Genomic DNA, 20,081 nt, shown 5'->3' with positions numbered 1-20,081 from the left:
CTCCTCCATGTTTTCAAGGTTAGTAAAAGATGCACCCCTAAAGTTACTTCAAGGCCAAAACCAATGCTGGACCATTATGCAACAAAAACTGTAGCAGTAAACACAAGCCTGAGAATTGCATTGTGACAAATCCTCACCCTGTATTAGTTATTTTCATAAAGATTTTATCCAATTGGTCTAATAGAAGGAAGATCCTGTATGAAAGGGTAGAGATGTTAATTCAGCTTGTTGAAGCTCTGCGGTGCTGGTGATTGGATTATAATGTAGAAACACCAGTATACCTGTTTATTATGCTTTCCCATATGGACAGAAATCACTAGGGATAACAGCAAAGAGTTTTTTAAAATTGAAGAGGGAATGATGAGCATTGCATTTACCAGTTTTAAATTTCATTGCTCTACTGTATAATATCTATTTGCATTGCAAGCTGCTCAGTGTTTTTGAAATCTTGATTTAATTAATCATTGGATGTTAATTTGTTGTATCTGCCTGTCTAAACAATATTCATATACATGTCATGTTTTTTTGGTAATGTCTTTTTCACTTTTTGGCTACAATAATCTTTCATTCCTGACAGGAAGAGTAATAAACAAATATGTTAGTGTAGCAGCAACGATTTTTATTTATATAATATGTAAAACAGCCCAAACCTGTTCATAGGAACATGCAGCAAGTGTGTAGGCAACCAGTTTGGACAAAAGAGAACAGAATATTAAAATATTGAAAAGCCAGACAGAGGAAGTCCGAATACATAGGGCATTAAAATGTCATAGATGGGTGTAGAAAATAATCAGATGTCTGGAATTCTTGTCTTTATATACAGTGGAATGACATACAAGGACAATGAAGTTGTGCTATACCTGTATGTAGCCTGGTTTAGACAGCACCAGGAGTACTATGAGCAATTCTGCACGTGTCACCTTAGAAGCAAGCATTTTAGACCTGTAGAGTGTGCAAGGTAGATTTACAAGTTTGATACTAGGCTCAAAGTGCAAGTTGCAAGCTATTCTTTAGAACTTAGAAGACTTACGGGTGATTTGTTAGTGTTTTCAAGATGCTAAGGATGGATGGAAATTATTGCTGCTGTTTGGGGAGTCTAAGTTCAGATGATGTATTCTGAATATTAGAGGCCATTCAGGATTAAAAGTAGCAGATGATTCTGCATGAAGGCAGTGGTAGAAGCTTTGACCTCTTCCCCACGAAGTAAAGAATACTCAATCATTCATGTTAAATCTGATTTAAATTTGTGATTAAACAATGGTATTGAGAGATGTGAAGAAAAGAAGTTGGGTTACAGCTTCTTCTTGAATGGAGGAACAGGGGCTAAATGGCTTATTAAACAAAATTTAATGAAGATGAGATATTAAGGCAGATGTCTGGGCAAAGGAGATAGTTTTAAAAGAAGAAAAACTAGTTGAAGTAGTTCCAGAATTTGAGGTATCGGTTGCAGAAGGCAAGGTAACAAATGGTGGAGCATTTAAAATAAGAGATGATAAAATGGCTAGAATTGGAGTAGTGGAGATATTCCAAAAGTTAAGAGCTGGCAGTAATTGGAGAGGAAATGGATGTGCAAACAAGGCAAGATACTGCTTAATGGATAGATACTGCTATAGGTAGTCCTTGTCCAAGCTTCTCTTCTTCTATCTGCTACATTGTAAATCAGTATAGTCTGTTCCATGTTTAAATTATCCAGTTCTAAGTGTCCCCCCTACTCCTCCAACCCCAGCCACCACCTGGATGGGGAGAGTGTTTGAACTTCCAGCTGGGATCTCTAGTGGATGAGCTCCCTGTGAGTCAATGGCAGTTTGTAACTGGATAGACACCACAAAATCACTATACTGGAAGAATGCCTGTGATGCAAAGCATTTCAACTCAAGTGTTCGAGATTGGTTGAGGCCCAGGTCAGCAGTGCTAGTCAAGTGTACAGGATGGAGTGGAGAAGGTTTATTGTGAGGACAAAACCGCCACAACAGCTTCATTATGGTGTATTGTCCTTCATCAATAGTGGAATTGAATTTAGGAGCTGAGAGGTAAAGTTGCAGCTATATAGGACCCTGGTCAGACCCCACTTGGAGTACTGGTCTCATTTCTGGTTGCCTCACTACAGGAAGGATGTGGAAGCCATAGAAAGGGTGCAGAGGAGATTTACAAGGATGCTCCCAGGATTGGGGAGCATGCCTTATGAAAACAGGTTGAGGGAATTTGGCCTTTTCTCCTTGGAGTGATGGAGGATGAGGGGGGACCTGATAGAGTTGTATAAGATGATGAGAGGCATTGATCGTGTGGATAGTCTGAGGCTTTTTCCCAGGGCTGAAATGGTTGCCACAAGAGGACATAGGTTTAAGGTGCTAGGGAGTAGGTATAGAGGAGATGTCAGGGGTAAGTTTTTTGCTCAGAGAGTGGTGAGTGCATGGAATGGGCTGCTGACAACGGTAGTGGAGGTGGATACGATAGGGTCTTTTAAAGAGACTTTTGGATAGATACATGGAGCTGAGAAAAATAGAGGGCTATGGGTAAGTCTAGTAATTTCTAAGGTAGGTACATGTTTGGCACAGCTTTGTGGGCCAAAGGGCCTGAATTATGCGGTAGGTTTTCTATGTTTTTATTATTGATCAGATTTGGCCTGCCTTGATTTGACTACAGATTGGTGAGCACAGAAGTGAAGAATGATTGAGGGCTGGTGTGAGTTAGGATATCAACAGCAGAGTTTTTGATAACCTAGTTCAGAGTTGATAGAATGGAGAGCTTGGCCAGGAGTTCATTGTCAAGACAACAGGTACGATTGACACTTTCAACAGCAGATGAGTTGAGACTGGGGAAGAGTCTAGCTTTGAGGTTAAATATTATTGATGACACATCTGTGGTCTGAATCTCATTTTGAGATCAAAGATGACACCAAGTTTGTGGACAGTCTAGATCAGTTCCATACAGTTGCCTCAGAGGAGATTGGGGTCAGTAGTCATCTAGCACAGTTTATGCTGGAGTCCAATGGAAATGGATTCAGTGTTCCAATAGTATGTTTACTGCTTATCAGGCATTGGACTGTCTATGGCTGGTTAAATAAGAATAGAGTCGCCAAAGTACAGTGGACCCCACCCCAGCTGGATGTCAGTGAGAGATGTAGGAGGAGGGTGTTTTTTTTGTTCAAAACCATGTAAAAGACTTGAGTCAAGCAGGTTCAGAGTGCCAATTCCAATTATTGAGCTGACTTGTAATAGAAACTGACAATATGAACCTACTAATTTCTTTCCCTAAACCAAGCTTGAACTGGGAAGAGTTTGTAGCTTGCTGGTCCAGATTAATTTTGATTTTTTGTGCAAGTTGCATTTAATGCAGTATTTCAGTAACTTTGTTTTCTCTCTCTCAAATTGGTACTGTTATTCATTCTCTGTTTTAACAGGTGCCACCACTACAGTTATTAAAAATAGATCAGCATTTGTTAGTGATCTGCTTGATGAATATCTGGAGAAAGAAGGGAAGATTATTGAACAGCAGTCTCTGCTGTATGACTACAACATGCCTGAAATTGGTTGTCATACTCCTAACTTGTTTGATTCATCATGCAATATTCAACAAAACACTACTACCCGTTCATCTGACTTGGTTGTGCCACCAAAAGATAAATCTTCATATTTGGAAATGTCACCTGTGTTAGAGAAACACTTCAGCGTTACAAACAAAGGGATATTCATCAGAGATGTACAAAGCAACAGCGTGGATGGGAAGGCGAGGTGTAGAAAGCCAAACAGCAATTCTGTGGCTAAAAGGTCAAAAATACCCAGTCAATATAAGAATGCTACACGATTAACTCATAACAGTAGCCAGTCTAGATTTCATGCTACATCCCCACAAAAGGTGAGCAATTTAATAATGATTTTATTTTTAAATAGTTTTTGATGAATTTTGTTCACCGGTAAGGGACATAGAGAATCAAATGCTTTTAGGTTAACAATAAATAAATTTCTTCAGTGTTTTCCTAACAATATTGGATGGATTGTCTTCTCATGCACCAATGTAAAAAGGATAAAATTTACCATGGCAATATAAACCGTTGCATTATCATTCTTATTTAATTTGGATATGTAATTGTTTTTTGTCTTGAGGTTGGAGTTAATAATTACGTGAAACAATTTGCTTTTAACAATTACTAGGAAGGTAATTTCACAGGGATTTCACTTCCCTTTAATAGTAGCTAGATTTGTACATAGCATAATCATCGTTGTAGACAACATAAATTGGCTGGAAACTAAATTGTATGGTATGGGAAGCTGGCCCTTTCTTCATTATGTAGCTTCAGTAAAGAAGCATTTCAAACTGAATGTCAAGATTTTGGCTCAATTTAATGTGTAGCTGAAGAATGTTGTAGCATTCTGAGCTATATATAAATTGGTATATGAGTATATACCATTTTTATACCAAATTTTCATGTGGACATTAGAAACAAAATCAGGAGTTTAGCCGCTTATGTCTGCTCCACTGTTCATTCAGATCATGTCTGGTCTTTTGCCTTCATGCTATCCTTTACTAACCCGTCTGGCTTGATTTGTTTAACTTTTTAAAAAAAACAACTGTCGATCCCCATCTTGTCATTGAGTGAGCCCCTCAACCCTCCTCGATTTAGAGAATTCCAAAGATTCACTGTTCTCCAAACAACAAAACTTTTCCTTGTCTCGGTTCCTGAATGGTCAAACCATCATTTTGCGACATTGACTCCTGATTCTAAATACCACAGCCAGGAGAGCCATCATTCCTGCGTCTACCCTTTCAAGCCCCATAAGTATTTGATATATTTCATTAAGACTGCCTCTTTTTTAAACTCTAGGGAGTAAAGTCCCAGTCTCCTTAATCTCTCCTCCCAGGAAAACTCCCCTGCCCTTCCTGATTGTTACTGTAGTGAACGTTTGTTTTGCTTCCTCTATCACGTGTATTTGCTTAAGGAGGGAGCCCATGGTATTCCAGATGCACTCTAACCAGGGATGTATATAACTACAACAAGACATCTTTACTCTTGCTTAAATCCTCTTGCAATAAAGGACAATATACAGTTTGCCTTCCTATTGCATGCAGAATCTGTTTGTTTGCCTTCAGTGATTCATTTTTAAAGGTATCTCTGAACACCACCTCCTTTCAATCCATCAGCACTTTAACAAAAAAACTACTCAACTTTTCTATTTTACTTAATTGAATGACTTCAAATGTTTTCGTACCATCCACTTGCATGTCCTTGTTCATTCATTTGACCTGCCTTTATTGTTGAAAGGCTCTTCGCAGTCTTCTAACATACTCCATTTGTATCCAGTCAAATCTAGTTTACTTTGTACCGATCCCTTCTGCACCCCACCAGTCACTGCCTCCAAACCTGGAAATGATCCATGACCAACCTTATTTGGTAAGGAGTGTAGAAAAGCATGTTGGGATCAGGACCAGGCATAACTGAAAATGAGGTGTCAACTACAGAGCAGCATGCTGCAGACTAAGCTAAGCAGATCTGAGCTTAGCCTTAACAAAGTGACTTCATTATAAAACTGCAGCAGAGTGATTTCTAGTGCTGTCTTTGTGGAGCTTGCATGTTCTCCCTGTGACTGCATGGGTTTCCTTTGACCATGAGAAATAGGAGCAGAAGTAGGCCATCTGACCCATTGAGCCTGCTCTGCCATTCAATAAGGTCATGGCTGATTTGACTGTGGACTCCGATCCACCTACCTGCCTTTTCCCCATAATCCTTAATTCCCTTACTATGCGAAAAGCTATCTAACTGCGTCTTAAACATATTTAATGAGGTAGCCTCTACTGCTTCCCTGGGCAGAGAATTCCACAAATTCACTACTCTCTAAATCTATCCCTCTGATTCTTGAGGCTATGTCCCCTAGTGCTAGTCTCACCTACCAGTGGAAACAACCTTCCTGCCTCTATCTTATTTTATCATATCCCTTTCATAATTTTATGTTTCTATAAGATCCCCTCTCATTCTTCTGAATTCCATTGAGTACAGTCGCAGGTGACTCAATCTCTCCTCATAGGCTAACCCCCTCATCTCCAGAATCAACCTGGTGAACCTCCTCTGTACTGCTTCAAAGCCAGTATATCTTTCCTCAAGGAGACCAGAAATGCATGCAGTACTCCAGGTGTGGCCTCACCAGTACCCTGTACAGTTGCAGCACAACCTCCCTGCTCTTGAATTCAATCCCTCTAGCAATGAAGGCCAACGTTTCATTTGCTGCCTTGAGAACCTGTTGCACCTGCAAACCAATCTATTGTGATTCATGCAGAAGCACTCCCAAATCCCTCTGCACAACAACATGCTGTAATCTTTCACTATTTAAATAATAGTCTGATCTTCTATTTTTCCTCCCAAAGTGGATGATGTCGCATTTACCAACATTGTACTCCATCTGCCAGACTCTTGCCCACTCACTTAACCTATCTATATCTCTCTGCAAACTCTGCACAATTTGCTCTTCCACTCAATTTAGTGTCATCAGCAAACTTGGACATGCTACACTTAGTCCCGCCTTCCAAATCGTTAATGTATATTGTGAACAGTTGCGGGCCCAGCACCGACCCCTGCGGCACCCCGCTCACCACTGATTGCCAACCAGAGAAACACCCATATATCCCAAATCTCTGCCTTCTATTGGTTAACCAATCCTCTATCCATTACTAATACATTACCCCCAAATCCATGCATCCTTATCTTATGGATAAGTCTTTTATGCAGCACCTTATTGAACGTCTTCTGGAAATCCAAGTATACGACATCCATCTGTTGCCCTCTATCCACTACGCTCATTAGATCCTCAAAGAACTCCAATAATTTTGTCAAACAGGACCTGCCCTTCCTGAATCCATGCTGTCTGCCTGATGGAACCGCTTCTATCCAGATGTCTCACTATTTCTTCCTTAATGATAGCTTCAAGGATTTTCCCACCTACAGACATTAAGCTAATTGGCCTATAGTTACCTGCCTTTTGCTTACATCCTTTTTTAAACAGTGGCGTGATATTTGTTGTCTTCCAATCTGCCGGGACCTGCCCAGAGTCTAGAGAATTTTGGTAAATTATCACAAACGCCTCTACTATAACTTCCGCCACTTCTTTCAGCACTCTGGGATGCATCCCATCAGGACCAGGGGACTTGTGTACCTTTAGGTCCACTAGTTTGCTCATCACTACCTCTTTAGTGACGGCGATTGTACTGAGGTCCTCACCTCCCATCACATCCATAACATCTCTTTGGCATGGTATATGTGTCCTCTACCATGAAGACCGACACAGAATAATCATTCAAGGCCTCGGCCATTTCCACACTACCCAATATTAATTCCTCCTTCTCATCTTCCAAGAGACCTACATTCATTTTAGCCACCCTTTTCTGCTTTAATTATTAAAAACTTCTACTGTACGATTTTATATTTTGTGCTAGTTTACTTTCACAATCTATCTTCCCTTTCCTTATTGTTTGCTTAGTGGCTCTTTGTTGCCTTTTTAAAGCTTTCCCAGTTTTCCAGTTTCCCATTCCTCTTGGCGACTTTGTATGCATGAGCTTTTGGCTTGATGCCTTTTTATATTTCCCTAGTTATTCCAAGGCTGGCTCTCCCCACCCTTACTGTCCTTGCTTTTAACTGGAATATACTTTTGTTGAGCACTGTGAAAAATCTCTTTGAAAGTCTTCCACTGTTCCTCAACTGTCCCACCATATAGCCTGTGTTTTCAGGCTACACTAGCCAACTCCTCCCTCATTCTGTTGTTGGTCCCCTTGTTTAGGCATAATACTGGTTTTAGATCGAATTATTGCACCCTCCATTTTGTATGAGAAACTCAGTCATACTATGATCACTGTTTCCAAGAGGATCCCAAACTACAAGATCGTTAATTTTACCTGTCTCATTGTATGGGACCAGATCTAAGATAGCATTTTCCCTTGTAGGTTCACTAACATGCTGTTTAAGAAAGTTGTCACGGATACATTCTATGAAGTCCTCCTCAAGACTGCCTCGACTAACTTGATTCGCCCAATCTATGTGGAAGTTAAAGTCCCCCATGACAACTGCCGTCCCATTCTTGCATTCATCAAATATCTTTTTGGTTTATTGCCTGTTCCACTATAATATTATTTGGTGGCCTATAGACATCTCCCATCAGTGATTATTTTCCTTTACTATTGCTCATCTCTACCCAGATTGACTCAACATTCTGCTCCCTGGATCTTGTATCATGTCTCATTATTGCCCTGATCTCGCTCTTAATTAAGAGCGCTACCCCACCTCCCTTACCTTCCTGCCTATCCTTCCATATCACCTGATACCCTTGGATATTTAATTCTTACTGTTCTTCACCCTGCAACCACGTTTCTGTAATGGCCACTAAATCAGACCCCTTTGTGCTGATTTGTGCCACAAGTTCACTGACCTTGTTTTGAATACTACTGGCATTCAGATAAAGTGTCCTTACACTCATTGTCCTTTTAGAATCTAGTAACCTCTGTGTCCTTCGCATTTGACTTTTCTGTACTCCACTCTTATTTTTCTCTTTTCTAACTTCTGCTCTGGTCTCTGCTTTGCTTCCCTCTGTCTGTCTGTATGGATTCCCATCCCCCTGCCATATTAGTTTAAACCCTCCACAACAGCACTAGCAAACAATCCCCCAGGACATTGATCCCAGTCCTGCCCAGGTGTAGACCATCCGGTTTGTACTGGTTCCACATCCCCCAGAATGGTTCCAATTCCCCAAGAATCTGAAACCCTCCCTGCTGCACCACTGCTGAAGCCACATATTCATCCTAACTCTGCTGCTATTCCTACTCTGACTAGCCCGTGGCACAGGTAGTCATCCTGAGATTATTACCTTTTGAGGTCCTACTTTTCAATCTATCTCCTAGCTCCCTGGATGCTATGGTTTCCTTCCATGTCCCAAAAATATGTAGGCCAATTGGTTAATTGGCCACTGTAACTTGCCCCAAGTGTGTAGATGTGGTAGAATCTGGAGGTGGGAGGGAGTGGGGAAGAATGGGGTGTTGATGGGAATGTGGCGAGTATAAAATTAGGGTAGAATTAGTGTAAAAGGGAGTACTTAATGATCAGCATTAGACTCGTTGAGCTAGGCCTGTTTCCATCCTCATCCCTCTATGACTTTATGGGGTTGCGATGTTTGCAGTCATCCAGAAGTGTCGAGTGGATGATTTGTCTTGGCCACCTCCTGAGGTCTCCGTTATCATGCGAGCTGGTCTGCAGTCAATTTGATTAATTTCCAAGTCATACCAAGAAATGCTGAGTCACAGGCTAGGGTAAAAGTTGTGGGCTTGGATAACATCCTGGAACTAATGATAAAGGTCTGTACCACAGAACTGGCTGATGCTCTGTCTAGGCTGTTCTAATACAACTACTGCATTGGCATCTACCTGACAGCAGAAAGTCCCCATGAAATACGGGACAAATCAGTCTGATCAATTACTTTCCATCAGTTTATTCTCAATCACTAGCAATATGATGGAAGGCATTCTCAAACATGCTGTCAAGTAGCAGTTATTCTGCACTTTGGGTTTGACCTCCACTACTTGGACCTTACTGCTGGTTTGGTTGAAACACGGACTAAGAAGTTAAACTTCAGAGGTGAAATAAGAGTGATTGCCCTTGACATCAAGGTAATGTTTAAATGCGTTTGGCATTGAGAGGTCTTGATGAAACTGTGGGAATTGGGTTGGGGGAATTCTGCACTGGCTGGAGTCAAACTTAGTACAAAGGTTATTGAGGCATCGATACAGTTCCTCGGGTCAATATCCTGGACCCAACCTCCAACTGCTCCATCGATGAATTTCCCTCCGTCATTATGTCAGAAGTGGGAATGTTTACTGATTTGAGTACTGTTGATTTCTGTTTGCATATCGTTGGCTAATGAAGCAGTATTTGCTCATATGGAGCTAGATTTGGCCAACATTTCAGTTTAGGCTGATAATTTTCAATTAACGTGTGGTGCCAGACAACGACCATCTCCTTCAAGTGAGCATTGCCACCTCTCCTTGCCATTAAAAGGTATGAGTATCACCAGATTCCCGATATCAACATCACAGAGAACCCTGTTGCACCACCAGCAAAGTTATTTGGGCAGATCAGAAATACGCTCTTTGGTCTGCCCAAAACTTGTTGGTCTTCCAGCACTGCGAGATGCCCGTAGGGGAATACTGCCGACTGGCACATTCCAGGCTGCAGGAGTACGTGCTGAGGGACGCACTGAAGCTGGGTGCAGCCAACGCAAAGGCTCGGTGGGGAGGGACTACAGTTTAGGGTTCTTCTGCCACTGGAGAAGGAGGGGTGGGGACAGGCGAGAAAGCCCCTAAATATTGTAAATACGGGACTGGGTAGCTTCCAGGGAGCCACACTTGTGGCATCAGTGCTTTTTTCTTATTATATATATAAAAAGGTAATGATAATGAATGATCTGTACAAGAATGTAAAGGTTTGCACTGTTTTGTAATTGTATATAGTTTCTTTTATTATGAATAAAGTTTATTTTGAATAAAAAAAATTGCCTACATGATTGCTGCTTTGACAACACTCAAGCTCAGCAGCATCAATGACAAATCAGCCCACTTGTGTGGTCCCCAACCTGACACTAAACATTCATTCATGTTGCTACTCATTGTGGCTACAGTCTGTATGATCTAGAAAATGTTCTGCAGCCATTTGCCAAGCCGCCTTTCCTGAACTATGATTCTTCTACTTTTTTTTTAGAAACAACTGAAACCAAGTTCTACAAACCTTAAGGTTGTGCATGTAACATCAAGTCCCAAAGGTGGAAAGAAATCCAGCACTTCAGGAAGTCAAAATGAAGCAATATACATTTCAGGTGAGGATAGTGAAAGAAATCTCACAAGATGAAAAGGAATCATAGACACCATGTCTTAAATTAGTAATGTATTTAAATGAAAATCTGATTAAGCCATGAATATGCAAATTATTTATTTCCTCGTGAATTGAGTTCTTGTCTGCTGAAAGCTTGGGCTATTAAGGTTGTAAAAGATGTCATGCCTGAATTGGAGCTTAGCCTGACTAGTAATAAAGGGAGTAAGAATCCCATCTTTGGATCCTGCCAGTTGTTTACATTGGCCATTGTTAAGGCAAATCTTGCATTTAAACAATATTTGATATTTGAATGTTAATTAGCATTGGTCATAGTCGTACAGTAAAAAAAAAGCCCTTCAGCCACCATGTCCACGTTGACCAGTGAGTACCCATCTATACTGATCTCATTTTCCAGCATTTGGCCTGTGGCTTTTTAAGCCTTGATGATGGAAGATGCTTTGAAAATTATCAGTGATTACCTATAACATCCCCTCAGGCAGTGCATTCCAGATTCTAACCACCCTCTGGGTGAAAAAATTCTTTGACAGAACCCCTCTAAAACCTCCACCCCTTACTCTGTCTATACCCTCTACTCTGGGAAAGGTTTCTTACCAGCAACCCTCTTTATGTCCCTTGTAACTTTGTTGACTTCAATCGGATGCCCTCTGTCTCCTAGACTTCATGGAAAACAAACCCAATCTTCATTGGCTACGTTGAACGGTCTCTGTTCCAAGCCTATTCTGGCCCCATTCCTCAACTCTTTCTCGGCTATATTGACAACTGCATCGGTGCCACCTCTTGTACCCATGCGGAACTCGACAGTTTCATAAATTTTGCCACAAATTTTCATCCTGCTCTCCAGTTAGCTTGGACCATCTCTGACACCTCTCTCTCCTTCCTTGATCTTTCCATCTCAGGAGATTCCTCATTCACCGACATCTTCTACAAACCCACAGCTACCTTGATTACAGCTCCTCCCACCCTCTCTCTTGCAAGGACACGACCCCTTTTTCTCAATTTCTCCACCTTCGCCACATCTGCTCCCATGATGAGACTTTCCACTCCAGGACATCCGAGATGTCCAACTTCTTTTCTAACTGGGGCATCCCCCCCCGACTGTGGTCGAGAAAGCTCAAACCTGTATCTCTGCCATTTCCCACACCTCCGCTCTCACCCCCACCCCTCCCAGACCCAACAGGGATAGGGTCCCCCTTGTCCTCACGTTTCTTCCTACCAGCCTATGTATCCAACACGTCATTCTCCGCCACTTCTGCCATCTCTGATGGAACCCCACTAACAAGCACATCTTCCCCTCCCCACCGCTTTCTGTCTTGTATAGGGACTGCTCTCTCCGCGACTCCCTAGTTTACTCCTCCTCCTCCTCCCACCCATCCCGCTCCCACCCCAGGAACTTTCCACTGCCCCGGTCATAGGTGCAACACCTGCCCCTACACCACCTCCATCCAGGGACCCAAGCAGTCCTTGGTGAGACCAAACGCAGACTAGGTGATCATTTCGCAGAACACCTGCGCTCTTGTCTGTAAGAGCGACCTGCGTCTCCCTGTTGCCAGTCACTTCAACTCCCCCTCCCACACTATCACAGATATGTCAGTCCTCGGTCTCCTCCACTGCCAAGTGAATTCCATGTGTAAACTGGAGGAACGGCATCTCATTTTCCATCTTGGAACCTTGAAGCCTAACAGTATGAACATTGAATTCTCCCACTTTAAGTAATCCCCACACCCCTTCCCCCCACTGCACCCCCCCCCCCACCATGTCTCTTCTTTTCTTCCCTTTGCTAGCCTCCTTCTGTATTTCTACACCGCAACCCCCCCCCCACCCCTTTTTCTCTCCTTATTTTTGACCGATCCCCCCTGGCGGATCTGCTCTCCCCTCTTCCGCTGCACCAGGACACCTCCCCTGTCCTGACCTGAAACAATGACTGCCTGCTTTTCTCCACTGATGCTGCCTGGCCTGCTGAGTTCCTCCAGCATCATAGTGTTTTTCATCTGGATTCCAGCATCTGCAGTCCTTTGTTTCTCATCTCTATTCACATCGCTGGTCTCCCAAACACTTGTTCGTATGTACGAAGTATCCATAAGTCAGGTGTTCATAACCTGGGAGAGGACCTGTGCATTAAGTTGAATATTTATCTGTATTATTTATGTGAATGACTCTTTCTTAAGTTTAAATCTAAACCTGACCCAATCATTTTTTACCGAATGTTTTACCGAAAGACTAAAGCAGGTGAAAGGTTGCTGCTTTGATATAAATGCTCTTTTAACTGCTCTGACTGGAGGCTCTTTCATCCAGTCATTGTCCTCTTCATACTACTCACTCACTCCACGCATGCTTTTCTCACCAATTCTGTGATCCAAATAGTCTGCACTTCTGCCTACTTTAAGGCATAATTATGTTTTTATGTGGATCAACAGTAGCATTGTTCTCTACCTATCAACACTACTGTATGCAGGGAGCAAGTCCATGACTAATCCACCAGTTGAATCAACGGTTGATGGTTATTTTATGTTCGTACCACTTGTTTTTGCACTGCCAGTGAAGTATTTTGGAATAGATAAGGGCCAAGACAAAATGTTAATTCATTTAATGTTATTTTTATTGCTCTAATTCAGTTTCTTGTCCTTCACCCATTACCAAATATATTTTCCATTTTTATAAACATTTTTCTTCCTCTTCCTCAGATTATAAAAATGGTGAAGAGCCAGAAGAAAGATGTAAGCAGCTACCGATGACCACAAGCAGATCGTCTGACTCTAAAACCGTTGAGATAATATCCTACTGTGCATGGAATGAAAGTCGTGTTAAGATTATTAAGCTGATCGCAGAGTGTGCTATGGCTAATAAACTTCCCTGTACACAGCGGTTAGACAGATATGAAATTCATTTGGAAAAAAGAGAAGGGACTCTGTTGTTTTCCCCGAAGAAGCAAGTTGATTTAAGAGCAACCATCCAGAATTTCTCTGACTCTGAATGTGTCTTTGACAAGCCAATGATGCAAACTATGGTGATTGAAGCTGTGGTTGGCAACTCTGCTTTTAAAGCAAAACTGAGTCATTTAATATCCAAGGTGAGAGCTTCACTTTTGTCATATTCCTTCCTGACAGAGATCAGTGGGATCTCTGTCACTTGCTATGCCACCTAAAAATGTGCAATGTTCCATTCAGTGACCCGAGTTAAAATTTGTTAAGACTTTCTAACAGTAGGAATATTTGAGTGAGATTTCTTTCTAGAAATTCCCAGTGTTGGTGTTCTCTGGGACACAAGATACATTTTATTAACAAGGTTATAATTGCTGAGTCCTTTAATTAGCGTGTTGTGCACCTTTCATCAATGGATGTGATTCTAGTTGGTGCATATTAGGAACTATAGCATTTTCTGGGTGTCCTCATTGTAGAGCTGAATATATTGCAATTCCATAGTACAGGAGATCAGCTTTCCTTCATTCCGTGATGGAGTGATTAGGTTCTGATTTGTTGCAGGGTAATTCAATACCGATCTTAAGAGAGGAAACCCGACAACAGGTGGATGTATAGCTGCCGCAAAATAACACATTTCACGACATATATCAGTGACAATAAACCTGATTCTGATCAATTTTGATGACCCTGACTTGAGCACAGAACAGTGTGTGCATTGAGAAAGGGTCATTGATGACAAGATGATGGGGACGGGGGTGGTGGGGTTGGCAGGCTGTGGAATGGAGGGGAAGTGAGGAAATCTTCTATTTCTTCATTGAATGGCATAATTCAGATGATTAGATATTTGTTGCATATCCAGCAGTTCATCCATAACATGTTTAGAGCCCCTTCCCCAGCTGTGGAGAATTGTTTGGCTTCTATGTTTGTAATGCCTTCAGGATGGAATAAAATTAATGTCTTTGCAGGAAATTTCTCTCAACATTTGTGTTAAGTTTTGCTAGATTTTGTAATTTTTTTTTGATTTGTATATTGTGCTTTAGGCTTCCAAGAATAGCTCCAACCAACCGCCTGTGGAACAGCTTAGTTCACCAGTTCATGTTGTAATGGATTTAGAAAAAAATGCATCATCACCTGAAAAGTCCCCGAGTGTAACCAGTTGCACTACTTCCCTATCTAATAGACTGACTAGTAAGTAAAAGCTCACAGTGAACTATATACATTTGAGTACTTTTCATCCTGTTTTTGTTTTTCGTTACGCTAATTTTAATTTAGATGGTACCTTTTTAAAGCAGAGTTAAAGGCCCAAAACATCTTTGTATGTATCTGATTAGAAACTGACTTAATGAGTACGGTGGACCCTTTAAAGTTTTTCTTAGGCAGTTGCATAGTATTCAAGGTGCCTCATTAGTGAAGGTGTCACTTTTAGTTCATCACTTGGACCTAACCAGACTGAGGTTAGTTCAATGTAAGCAATCCATGGCACAGTTAGAAGAGAATTTAAGACTTCTCCCTGATGTACGTGTCAACCAACACCACTAAATACACCTTCGTTAATCATTCAGCTTATTTGCTGAACACATGGGCACGTTGGTATTTCAAAAGTAATTCATTGGCTTTAAGATACATTCAGTTGCCTCTAGGATGTCCGGAAGTGCAATGGATTACTTTTCATTTTCTAAAGTCACTAGCATTTGATATAGGATGCCACATCAAAGGTTATTGTGAAAAATAAAAGCTTACAGTGTAAGAGGAACATGGTGTGGGTAGAAGGTTGACTGTTTAATAGGATACAGAGAATAGGCATGAATGGGTCTTTACATGTTGGCAAGATGAAACAAATGGCATTCTGCAGGGATTGGTGCTGAGGTCTCAACCATTAGTTGAAGGTATGGTTACTTAATTTGCTGATAAGATAAAGATAGATAGGAAAATATGCTGTGAAGAGGACCTGAGGCCACAAAGGGATAAGAGTAGGTTAAGTAAGTGGGCAGAGATCTGGCACATGGACTGCAATGTCTGTGATGTGGAAAAATGTGAAATTGTCCATTTTAGCCAGAATTATTTATTTTGAAAAGGCATCATCTAAATGGTGAGAGTGTGTAGAGCTGTAAGATGCAGAGACATTTGGGTGTACAGATGCAACCTATAATTAAGAAAGGCAATAGAATTTTATCATTTATTGCAAAGGAAATTGAATTCAAAATTAGGAAGGTTGCACTTCAGGTACATGGGGCATTTGTGAGATCTCATCTGGAGTTCAGTGTACAGTATTGGTCTCCTTATTTAAAGAAGTATGTTAATGCTTTGGAAGTAGTTATGAGAATGTTTACAAGGCAAAAACCTCAGGTTGGACTGTTTGTCCTGTGAGAAAGGTTGGACAGGCGAGCTTGTATTTGCGGAGTGAGAAGGAATGTGATTGGAAACGACAGGTCCTGAAAGATCTTGACAGGTCCATGTACAAAGGATGTTCTGTGGGAGAATCTAGAACTAGGGATCACCATTTAAAAATAAGGGGTCGATAGAGATGAGACAAACTCATTTTTCTTTAAGAATTGAGTCTTTGGAACACTTTCTCAGGGGAACTAGAATTTGAATATTTTTAAGGCTGAGGTAGATTATTGATAAGCAAGGAGGTGAAAATTTGAAGGAGATAGATGGAAATGGGGAATTGAATTCAATCAGCTGTGATCTTATTAAATGATGGAGCAAGCTTGAGGGGTCAAGTTCTTGTTCCTAATTTGTATATTTATGTGTACTGGTTTGGGTGACCATGTTATCTGTGATATAACACGTGTATTTGTAAAGTGATACACTTAAGCTTAACATTTGCGATCTAGTATGTTTGACACTGTAAATCGTGCAGATGGGGCAGGGAGTTGCAGAGAGACGGTATGCAGTGGGCAAAACTCTTCCTGAAGGATTCTGGTTTGAGATTATCCAGTTTGAAATCAGGAAAGATGAATCAAATGTTTGAAATGGCAAAGAACTAGGAACAAAGAGAGGGATTTAGTAGAGTTCAGAAATCACTGAAAGTTAATGGTCAACCATAACAACAATTGAACACGCAGATGAAATGTTGCTGTTTATCCCAAAGGGGGTTAGAACACAGAAGAGTGGAAGTTATCCTTCACATGGCTTTGGTTGGACCACACTTGGAAGACTATCTTTGATTCAGAGCTTGGAGGGGTGCACTTAGAATTAACAGAAATGATTGAAAGAGTTAAATTATCATGTTGTAGAAACTGATGTGTATTTGCATGAGCATTGTGGATTCAGGGATGATTTAATTGAGGTGTTTCAGTCGATCAGTGGAATTGACAGAGAAACCATGTTCTCTGGTAGGAGAGTCCCAAGCAAGGAGTCCTAACCTTGGGCTAGAGTTCGGCTGTTCCAAGTTGATATCCAGAAGCTGCCCTTCACTCAAAGGGAAGGGGAAATCTGTCCGACAGAAAGCTGCTGCCGAGCATCAATTCAGTATTTTAAAACTGAAGTTGATAGATTTTCTTTAGGTTTGTTAGGCAGGGTTGTTGAATTTATGAAATATGTTGGCATAGATCCAATTCAGTCGTAATGTGATTGAAAGACCCAATGAGACCTAATCTTAGGAACTAGAATAGTTGGACAATTCTAGTAAAAATTAAATTGTGTAATTAAAAAGGAGAGGTGGGAGATTGCCCCAGGACTGACCATCACAGTGGTGTGGGGCAACTGAAAAACTTGGAATGGAGAAGTAAGCTGAGCTTTACTGCAATGGACTGGCAGCCAACGTTGAACTTTATTTTCTAAACTCCTTTCTTAAAAAAAACGAACACATTAATTTTCTGTTATGTTAATGCTGATTAGTTGATCATACAAACAAAAATAGGCTTGAATCTCTCTGCCATTCAGTAAGATATTAAATCCATCTTGCCACTTGATCTCCAGTTACTCCGAGACCTCTGGTGTCCAAAACTCTATCGATCTCAGCCTTCAAAATACTCAACCACTGAACATTCATAACTGTCAAAGAATACCAAAGGTTAACAAACATTTGCTGAAAGAAATTCCTGCTCCTCAGTTCTGTCATTCCAGTCTTGTTCCTATGAGCTCAAATTCACAGACACTGACTTGGAACTTTTAATGCAAGTAATTAATTCTTCTAATTAGTACTTGAGTTTTCCCCCCAGTGTGAGAGAGAACGGAATGACAGAGTAAGAAATTTTTAAATGTTTAAAAAAAATTTTTATTTACAGCGTGGTAACAGGCCCTTCTGGCCCAATGAGTCCGTGCCGCCAATTTTAAACCCAATTAACCTACCCGTACATCTTTGCAATGTGGTAGGAAACCGGAGCACCCGGAGGAAACCCACGCAGACACGGGAGAACGTACAAACTCCTTACAGACAGCGACGGGAATCAATCCCCGATCGCTGGCGCTGTAATAGCGTCGCGCTAACCACTACGCTAGCATGCCACCTGTGTGGTTTGCTTGTTTTTTGCTTTCCAATCCTCTCACTTTATCTTTTGGTGCAGACTGTTTTATGTGATAGTTATGGCACAGAAAGAGCTCCTCAGCCACTTCCCCTTCTCTTTCTCCAAGGAAGTATTTTGGCAAATTTAAGGTATGTTGGGGAAAAAAGAAAAAAACGGTGCAAGATGTTCTCTGCTCCTTGGAACAAGCATAATGGCCTGCTTTTCCCATCCTGTATATTTCGGTTTTCTATTCTAGGTGAGCATCTTCCCCTGTTTAATTAGTTATTAATCATGCCCATGCTGCTAACATCTGAATATCAGCAGTGAATCAGTTGCATAATAAACATACAAATCGAGCTAATATAGATGTAATATAATATTTTGTAACAGTAAACTAATATAAATGTTCATATCGTGGTACGAGATACTTCACCTTTGTATTCCATTTTTATCTGCAGCAGAAGATCAACCTCAATCACCTCCTGTGTCGATAGCCCAGCAAAGGGAACAAGATGTGTTCATTGCAACCACTGACACTACAGTGAAAGATGTTCCCAAAGCCCCCTCTTCTATTAGATCTGCCATCACTACATTCCAGAAGATTGGGGCTTTGAGTACATTGGCGACCAGTACAACTCTAACACCTACTTCAAGCTGCTTTGTGAATCCTGTTGCATCACAAAACAAAACTGAAAACCCATCTACTCCAACCCGTTACCTATTGTGTAAGACCAATTCTTCTGGATTGACATTAGGTAGGCTTGATATTCATGATTTCCAGTCACATCTGCAACCATGTGATTTATTAACATGACAAGTTGGTGAATATTTTTATGCTGAGTTCAAAAGTCTGAATGGTACAGAACTAACAAAGATATGACATGGAGAGGAACGGAAACTTGGGTATTTCAGTGCTTAATCAGAAACAGCATGAAACCCACCTGAAAATTGAGTTCAAATAAATATGATAATTTAGCCAAAACATAATTTGATATTTGAAGTAAATCAGTGATTTTAGATTTTGCAGTAGGAATAACAGCTAAACTGCTGGCGTTTGTCATTGATATTGCATGAAATGTCAGTGTTTGGGATTTTCATGGGTGTATACTTTATGCATGCTTTTTGAAAGTTGCCAACAGGTTGCTACATAGTCCCATGGAATCAACAAAAATTATCTCGATCAATATGGTTCACTATATGAAGCAGCCCTGCTATTAAATATCCTGAAAACTCTGCTGTTAGTTGCCTGAGGTTTGAGATTTTAATAGCATGCTAAACCATAATTTCTGTATAGCAGATGATCTAGTAACGTAATAATGTTATGTATGTCTATGGTTCTAAAGTGGGAATTACAGCATAATGTTACTAATGTAGTGATATTTTAATAAACATAACATTTCATTTTATATTGCCTTAATTTTAAGCGATACGTTCCAATTTTTATTTAACACTTTTGGTTCTATTTCTGGTTTCCTGCCTCTGAGAATTCTTTAATATGATTGGCTGGTCATCCCACTTAACAGTTGCTGGCCACCAGAGATCTGTGTACTCCTTCCCCAAAGCAAAATATTGCAGATTTTGGAAATCAAATAAATACAAAGTACTGGAAATATGCTGCAGGTTAGGGGCATCTGTGGAGAAAGACACAGTTAACCTTTCAGATTGATGGCTCTTAAAGTTTGTCAACCCTGAACTTTCCACAGTGTGTAACATACTAAAATGCACTGATGTTGATTCTGCTGTTATCATAACATGCATTGGCAGGAGTGAGCAAAAGTTACTGAAGAATGGATTTTCTGTGTAACTTTATCTACCTTGGCAAATTATGTGAATCATTGGTTTCTCTTGCAGTTT

The 20,081-nt window shown here is 40.8% G+C and overlaps 1 protein-coding gene across 4 annotated transcripts in view; it reads left to right on the top strand.

The window, feature by feature from the left end:
- The window catches only part of LOC127586408 (uncharacterized), a 58,752-nt gene that overhangs the window by 13,470 nt on the left and 25,201 nt on the right, over positions 1 to 20,081 (top strand). For all 4 annotated transcript variants that reach the window (XM_052044345.1, XM_052044346.1, XM_052044344.1 and 1 more), the window contains exons 6-10: positions 3,401 to 3,855; positions 10,727 to 10,841; positions 13,540 to 13,925; positions 14,817 to 14,964; positions 18,686 to 18,982. In XM_052044345.1, coding sequence (XP_051900305.1) covers positions 3,401 to 3,855; positions 10,727 to 10,841; positions 13,540 to 13,925; positions 14,817 to 14,964; positions 18,686 to 18,982 — 1,401 coding nt within the window. The remainder of the gene's footprint in view (positions 1 to 3,400; positions 3,856 to 10,726; positions 10,842 to 13,539; positions 13,926 to 14,816; positions 14,965 to 18,685; positions 18,983 to 20,081) is intronic.

Source organism: Pristis pectinata, chromosome 35 (genome assembly GCF_009764475.1).
Source record: "Pristis pectinata isolate sPriPec2 chromosome 35, sPriPec2.1.pri, whole genome shotgun sequence".
In the NCBI taxonomy this organism is placed as follows: Eukaryota; Metazoa; Chordata; class Chondrichthyes; order Rhinopristiformes; family Pristidae; genus Pristis; species Pristis pectinata.
The sequence above is the reverse complement of the archived record's forward strand: the minus strand, read 5'-3'. Positions and strand labels throughout refer to the sequence as shown.